General features: G+C 48.8%; 1 protein-coding gene across 1 annotated transcript in view; it reads left to right on the forward strand.

Moving 5' to 3' along the window:
* The first annotated feature begins 4,967 nt into the window (after nt 1–4,967).
* Nucleotides 4,968–8,408, forward strand: part of LOC118938428 (platelet-derived growth factor subunit A) — a 10,483-nt gene continuing 7,042 nt past the window's right edge. The window contains exons 1-2 of the mRNA XM_090204336.1: nt 4,968–5,849; nt 6,251–6,347. Coding sequence (XP_090060462.1) covers nt 5,784–5,849; nt 6,251–6,347 — 163 coding nt within the window. The 5' untranslated portion in view covers nt 4,968–5,783. The remainder of the gene's footprint in view (nt 5,850–6,250; nt 6,348–8,408) is intronic.

Genomic DNA, 8,408 nt, shown 5'->3' on the forward strand with positions numbered 1-8,408 from the left:
ACAACCACTTGTATCACTCTGGGAAAGAAGGACAGAAATCTCCCTCTCTCCTCTTCCAAAAGAAGGGATTTCCTCTGGTCTTGAGTTGTGAAGTAAAGGCTTTAAGTGTCTGATCTGATGTGCTAATGTTGGCACCAGTAACAATGGTCTAGTGTATAGAGGGAGTTTATTTTGGGGGTCTGGTTAATGGGGGGAAGTGGGAGGTATTGTTCCCTGTGTGTGTGCCTGTGCGTGTGTGTGCGTATCAGACTACGGTCTTTTGTATCTGTGTTTCAAATAGCACCCTATTCCCTATATAGTGCAGTACTTTTGATCAGAGCCCTATCAAACGTAGTGTACTATATAGGGAATAGAGTGCAATCTGGCACACAGCCTGTGTCAAGGTCCGGACACACTGGTAGAGAGGTGACATCATTGTCACTAGTTGCTGCCCAGATACAGAGGCTTGAAGGAGGAAGCATTGTATTATCGCCAAATTAGGTGACAATAGATTTGTCGATGTGTGTGTGTGTCAGTGCAAGCAGGCATTTGTGTGTGTGTGTTGGTGGGGTTTACTTACACACACCGATTAATCAATTCAAAACAGAATGATCTCTCTCATAGCCTCTCAGTTAGACTAAAAGAAAGGCTGTGGAAAAACAGAGACAGCAGCTCTCATCGGAGCCAACAATGTAAAGGACGACATGATAGTTTAATCCAAATGTTCCAACGTTTCTCACACTTTGTAATCATATTCCAAAACAGCTGCCAGCTGTAAGCAACTGCATCATACGACAAGTGTGTGTGTGTGTGTGTGTGTGTGTGTGTGTGTGTGTGTGTGTGTGTGTGTGTGTGTGTGTGTGTGTGTGAGTGTGCGTGTGTGTGTGTGACTGTGTGTGACTGTGTGTTTGTGTTTACATAAACTCAACCTCAGCCCCAGCTGTGTACAGTAATGTCAGTCGTCAACCTGACTACAAGTCAGTAATGGAAAAGGGAGTGACTAGTGAGTATTGAAATAGGGGGAGAGGAAGAGGGATTCAAAGAGGGATGTCAGCTGGTTGATTTGAGAGGCATTGTGAGGGTGTGAGAAAAAGACAGCGAGACAGAGACAGCCGCTGACAGAGACAGCGAGACAGAGACAGGGAAAGAGAGACAGAGTGAGACGAAGGCAGAGAGGAACAGTTGATTGAGAAAGAGAGAAAGATCTGTGAATAATCTGTGAATCCAGAAGCACCCAGGAACAGGTTCAGTGACATGCTGGTATATAGACCCTTAGATGTGGCCAGAGGAGGTTTACACATAGAGAAAAAAAGTAGAGTGTTCTAGTCATGTCCCACATGGCACCCTGCTCCCAATACAGTGCACTACTTTTGACCAGGCCCCATAGAGCTCTAGTCAAAAGCAGTGCACTATAGCAGGGAATGGGGTTCCATGTTGGATGCACATTGGATCTTTGTCTTAACCATCTGAAAACAAAGAGCCGATTATAGAAGAAGAGGAAACACGTACACACGAGAAGTAGACTCTCCTCAGATGTGATGATGAGATAATATAGCAACAGCCGTGGCTCTACTGTTTAACTTACATCGGAAATGTTTAGTCTTAGCAGGACTGATAAGGAATGTGACATTCAGTCTTTTAGTGCATTCTTCTGTTTTGATGCTTATGTGATACTCAAACAGGCAATGCTTGAAATCTCATCTCCACAGGAAAGACAATAATCTTGTTCTGACCTATTGCTCAGGATGCTGCTTTAGATGTGGGTAAAGCATATGGTGCAGGAGCACACATGCATGTGTGTGACTTTTTGGTAGCAGCAGAGGGACTCTCCCAAATTCAAAGAGAATCCACCAAACCTCTCTCAAGCCTATGCTTAAACAGATGGAGGCATTGCATTAACTATACAGGTAAACCAAACACTAGCATATTCAAGATGTTTATCCAGGATAAGTATTCGGTTGGCCGCTTCCCAAACATTCATGCGTAACACAATAGTTTTTGGGAGGTGGCCAACCATGGGATTACCCCGGGTTTAATGGTTGAAATCGTGAAATCCATTCTGACTCACTTTTTTGGTATGGGTTCTTATAGAGGGGAAACTAAAATAAGACCTGGATTAAAATACTATCTAAAATAATTTAAAATACTTTATCTGGGATTGATTGAGCTTGACTGTCACTACGGAACCAATAGAATAGTCACAAAAATGCAAACGTCGCCCATCCAGCACTCCAGGCAAACTACAGATGTAGGATCTTAATTTGATCACTCTTTTGTTGCTGAGAATTTTCCTGCACAGCAGGAAATGCAAAACTTGTAGTGTATTCAAGGTTTAAAAATGCTTCTAAAGTTTGTAATTTCCACTTTAGTGCCCTAACAAAAAAACATTTCCTGCTGCTGCAGAATTATTTTCATGCGGTAGCAAACTGGCTCAAATTAAGACCCTATATCTGTAGAGCAAATGTTAAAAGTATATGAAAAGATTTCAAATAGAAATCAATCCCAGGTCTGACACATATAAAAGGTTTTTTTCATTATGCAATATGCATAGGGTTTGGAATAGAATTAGGTATTAGGTACTTTTAGGTACTTTCATCCACACCCTGCTTGTAAAACTCTCATCCCTCCACATATCAAATTTAACTAGCGACTGAAATCAATCCGTATCGTGAAAGTCTCATGGTAAATCTGCGTACATTTTTTAAAGTAATTTACAATTGAGCAGACATATGCAGTGTTTACCGTGAATACAGTCTCCGCGGACACTGGAACATTGCCTTTCAATTTAAGTGGAGCTATAACGCAGATCTTCCACGATACTTCTGCGATACGGATTGAATCCAGACCTATTTCTCCCTCTCTCTTCTCTCTCATGCACATTTCCTCTCTGTGTCTCTCCATATCTCAATTTGTCTCTGTTTCTCTCTCCTTTCTCTATTTTACTGTGTCTATCCTGTTGTCTGGGTCTAGACTTTAGGGAAACCTCTAGCCTCTCTGTCGGCATGACAACATGCATGCTACTGCCCCTACCATAGCAGGAGGCATGTCCCACTTCTATCCCACAGAGGAAGTGAGAGAGAAGAGAGAGAGATAGGGATACAGAGAGGTTAAGGGTCCAGATCATTGCCCTTTGGCATCACTCTCATCGGGTCCAAGGATGTCACAGTGGAATGTTCTGGATCGGTTCGGTTCTAACCCAGTTGTTTCCCTAATTTGGACCCCTGTGCTGTAAGTGAGTGTGTGTGTGTACACATGTGCACTTGCATGTGAGTCTGGCGCCTTGCAGGAGTCAAGTACACCAGACCAGAGCAGCCCAAAGCAAAGCCCTTCAGGGTTGATGGAGGGAGAGACAGAGTCACTGAGTCTCTGTCTGGCTAAATAGGTCTTAATTGGCAACAAACCTTGTTTCTCTTCCTCCTTCCCTCCTCCTTGGCCCCTTTCTCCCCTTCATTCTTCTTCCTCCTCTCCCCATCTCCTTCACCTCATTTTCCTCCACGTTCACCTCTCCCCCCTTCTCATCACCACTACTATAGACTGTCAATGTTTGCATTTGTAGCTAGAATGGTGGCTACTCTAGTGTTGAGAGAGACTGGGTCCAGTGGGCACAAAGTCCCTAACTATCTCAGCCGTGACACCGTGTCTGGTCACAAGGCACACAGTCAATGTGTGTGTAGGTCCGTGTGAACATGTCTGTTTTGTATCAAGTGTTGTTCTTAGCTCCAGCACACCGTGTCCCCCCCTACCTCTGATCCCTCCACCCCTTTCACTCTCTCACTCCTTTATCATGGAGGTCAGTTGTGTCTGCGGTCTGGTCACTTATTAATGAAGTTAATTAAACACCAATTAAAAACAGACACACTCAGCCATCTGTGGCTGACCTGGAAGGGAGGGAGAGGGGTGGAGGAAGGAATGGGGGGGGGGGGGGGGGTGTGAGGGACTCGAGGTGTGAACAGATAGGAGGAAGGGTTGGAGGTGGTGGAGGTGTGAGGGGGCTGGAGAATGAGGGAGGGTTGGAGGTGGTGGAGGTGTGAGGGGGCTGGAGAAGGAGGGAGGGTTGGAGGTGTGAGGGGGCTGGAGAAGGAGGGAGGGTTGGAGGTGGTGGAGGTGTGAGGGGGCTGGAGAAGGAGGGAACTGAAGGAAGGGTGTAAGAGAGGGAAGAGAGAGAGGTGGAAAGCCTCCAGTGACTTCATAGGTTATAAACACCCTAAACTACTCAACCATGGGTTTGTACTTTGTTATAAATGAGCTCAGTCCCTTAAAATGTAATGACTGGTGCTTTAGAAGGGATCGAATGTTACTGTGTTAACTAGTAACCTGCCATTGTGTGGTAAAACAACAGGGCATTTAGGGCCAGTTACAGGGTATGATGTTTATAGAGATCATCAACATCCTCATCACCTTCATCATCATCGCCATCATCATCACCAGCATCATTATCATCATCACCACTATCACCATCAAAATCAAATCAAATGTTGTTTGTCACATGCACCGAATACCTTACAGTGAAATGCTTACTTACAAGCCCTTAACCAACAATGCAGTTTTAAGAAAATGCCTAAAAAAGTAAGAGATAAGAATAACAAATAATTAAAGAGCAGCAGTAAATTACAATAGCTGGGCTACATACAGAGGGTACCGGTACAGAGTCAATGTGCGGGGTCACCGGTGTCGAGGTCATATATACATGTGGGTAGAGTTATTAAAGTGGCTGTGCATATAGATAATAACAGAGAGGAGCAGCAGGGGGGTGCACATAGTCTGGGTAGCCATTTGATTAGCTGTTCAGGAGTCTTTTGGCTTGGGGGTACCATCATCGCCATCATCACCATCACCATCATCACCACTATCATCATCATCATCACTATAATTGCATTGATCTGAAACGCACCTGCATTTGACCAATGATGCATGAAAGAAGTCTGGTGCGTTGAATGGACTGATGTGAGCGCGCCCACAGTCAAAAGCCAATGGTCTCCTTTATAGCCGATCTATCCATCTGTAGTTACAGAGCACACACCCGGAGAGCGGAGCGGAGTGGCAACGTGACCGCGCCCCGCCAGCCCCCAGCAACGCAGTAGCTATATCATATGACTCAAAGCGTTCCGACTTCATTCACTACGGAGATCACAGTCTTCAGCGGACCCGCTTTGAAGGGATCCAATAGGCTACAAAAACCGTTTGATAAGAACAACCGGGACATGCGGACGGCTTGACATTATTTTTGACCTATTCTCCACTTGCTGATATAAACAGGACATAAAGTTGATATTTTTGGAAGTCTCCCATACATGTATGGATAGTGAAATATTATATTCTCAGAGAATTGTGTCGACATGCATAAAGGATTAAAACACTTAAATGTTCCACTACGAGACGTCTTCACTTCGCGTGGATTATAGCCTGATCGACAAAATGATTACATTTCTCACACCTGGAAGTTCTTATACGCATAGATAGCTCTTGTCTCAGGTGCCGTAACTCCGACCCATCTCCTGCTCCTGTGTTGCTTCTGTGTCCAAAAGCGGAGTAGGAAACCCAACTGACTTCAATAAACGTCAGTCTTAAATGTAAACCTAAATGAACACCCAATAAAGTCCCACTGTTAGCCTCGCCATGTTGCCTATAATAGCCAAATAATTCGGACTACCGGCTGTAGACTCGTGGAGGTAGCGGTTCCACCCGAGGGATGGTACTGGATTCCCGTGGTTTGGGAGCGACGCCTCAGCTCCTGGTTCTGGAACGGTGTTGGTGGAACTACTGGAACTTTCTCTCGTTCTGGAGCCCAAAGGACCTGAAGGGAGATGAGAGCCGCTTTTCTGAGCTTCCTCCTCGCCTGCTTATTGTGCCTGTTACGCACCGCCGCTGAGGTAAAGGACTTTTGGTTTGTACGCTATGTAGGGGCCAAATCTGTTCAAATTGTGCCGTTTTTAGTGCAACGCTTACTTCGTTGGCAGGTGCAATGTTTGTTCGCTCATGCTCCACTTATGCATAATTATGCACAAAACTCCAGAGTAGCGTTGCTGTAACTCCGTCCAAAAATGACATGACAATAGGGGGAATCTATGGCTTCTCAGCAACAAGCGCAAACTAAGTGTGCATTATACCACACCCTTAATTGTGCACATATTTGTGCTTAAAACACTTCTTCAGCGCTACATAGTCACACTCATACCACTTCTATAGCCGCGCTATCCATTACGGTACGATAACGTCTGTGTAGGTAATAAAGTGCTGTTATTTTCATTTCAATGTTTTCCTTTTGTTCTAGGAGGACCCACTCCCCCCGGAGCTGTTGGAGCGGCTGTCCCGCAGTGAGATCCGCAGCATCAGCGACCTCCAGCGGCTCCTGGAGCTAGACTTGGAAGGTAGGCCTAAAGCCTCTTATATCCGTCTTCATTCAATGGCTTTATTACACAGCCTAGGGCTAGGCTTCAGTAAAGACACTGAATTGAGCTCAACACAACATGCCAGAAGTAGCCTACAAGGTTCTGGATAGAACCAAAACGGGTTCTATTGCTTGCTTCATATATGGCACCCCTAAATGTTCTATATAGAACCCTCTTATTGAGTTGGTTGATCAGAACCCCATGGGTTCTTATTCACTGACCCAACATTTGTTCTAGATAACCTTAAGGGGTGCCATATATGAAGCAGGCATAGAACACTTTTTGGTTTATATCCAGAACCTTTGTTTCTAAGTGTACCCTTTGAAGGTAGGAGGACAGAGGTGAGAAGAGGTGCTACGGCTGTGTCTGGTTTGTGATAGGCTGTTAGCCTGTAGGCAACTTGGACAGGTTTGTCTGCTACATAAGAGATGTTGAATTAGACGAGTTACTTCCCGCAGCTTAGCGGGAGAGAGTCGGTGAATCTCCATTGGATGATGCCCCGGCCATGAGCACGCCCCTCTCGGGAGGGAACTAAAAGACGTCTCACCAGCTTCTGCTCGGTGATAGTGGGAGTTGTCTCTGTCCCGCTGCTCGCGGCACTAGGGAGGACAGTCACCATGGGTCACTAGGGAGGACAGTCACCATGGGTCACTAGGGAGGACAGTCACCACGGGGCACTAGGGAGGACAGTCACCACGGGGCACTAGGGAGGACAGTCACCACGGGGCACTAGGGAGGACAGTCACCACGGGGCACTAGGGAGGACAGTCACCACGGGGCACTAGGGAGGACAGTCACCACGGGGCACTAGGGAGGACAGTCACCACGGGGCACTAGGGAGGACAGTCACCACTGGGCACTAGGGAGGACAGTCACCACTGGGCACTAGGGAGGACAGTCACCACGGGGCACTAGGGAGGACAGTCACCACGGGGCACTAGGGAGGACAGTCACCACGGGGCACTAGGGAGGACAGTCACCACGGGGCACTAGGGAGGACAGTCACCACGGGGCACTAGGGAGGACAGTCACCACGGGGCACTAGGGAGGACAGTCACCACGGGGCACTAGGGAGGACAGTCACCACGGGGCACTAGGGAGGACAGTCACCACGGGGCACTAGGGAGGACAGTCACCACGGGGCACTAGGGAGGACAGTCACCACGGGGCACTAGGGAGGACAGTCACCACGGGGCACTAGGGAGGACAGTCACCACGGGGCACTAGGGAGGACAGTCACCACGGGGCACTAGGGAGGACAGTCACCACGGGGCACTAGGGAGGACAGTCACCACGGGGCACTAGGGAGGACAGTCACCACGGGGCACTAGGGAGGACAGTCACCACGGGGCACTAGGGAGGACAGTCACCACGGGGCACTAGGGAGGACAGTCACCGCGGGGCACTAGGGAGGACAGTCACCACGGGGTACTAGGGAGGACAGTCACCACGGGGCACTAGGGAGGACAGTCACCGCGGGGCACTAGGGAGGACAGTCACCGCGGGGCACTAGGGAGGACAGTCACCGCGGGGCACTAGGGAGGACAGTCACCACGCGGCACTAGGGAGGACAGTCACCGCGGGGCACTAGGGAGGACAGTCACCACGGGGCACTAGGGAGGACAGTCACCGCGCGGCACTAGGGAGGACAGTCACCGCGCGGCACTAGGGAGGACAGTCACCGCGGGGCACTAGGGAGGACAGTCACCGCGGGGCACTAGGGAGGACAGTCACCGCGGGGCACTAGGGAGGACAGTCACCGCGGGGCACTAGGGAGGACAGTCACCGCGGGGCACTAGGGAGGACAGTCACCGCGGGGCACTAGGGAGGACAGTCACCGCGGGGCACTAGGGAGGACAGTCACCGCGGGGCACTAGGGAGGACAGTCACCGCGGGGCACTAGGGAGGACAGTCACCACGGGGCACTAGGGAGGACAGTCACCACGGGGCACTAGGGAGTACAGTCACCACGGGGCACTAGGGAGGACAGTCACCACGGGGCACTAGGGAGGACAGTCACCACGGGGCACTAGGGAGGAC

Source organism: Oncorhynchus mykiss, chromosome 17 (genome assembly GCF_057628025.1).
Source record: "Oncorhynchus mykiss isolate SJ-2025 chromosome 17, ASM5762802v1, whole genome shotgun sequence".
In the NCBI taxonomy this organism is placed as follows: Eukaryota; Metazoa; Chordata; class Actinopteri; order Salmoniformes; family Salmonidae; genus Oncorhynchus; species Oncorhynchus mykiss.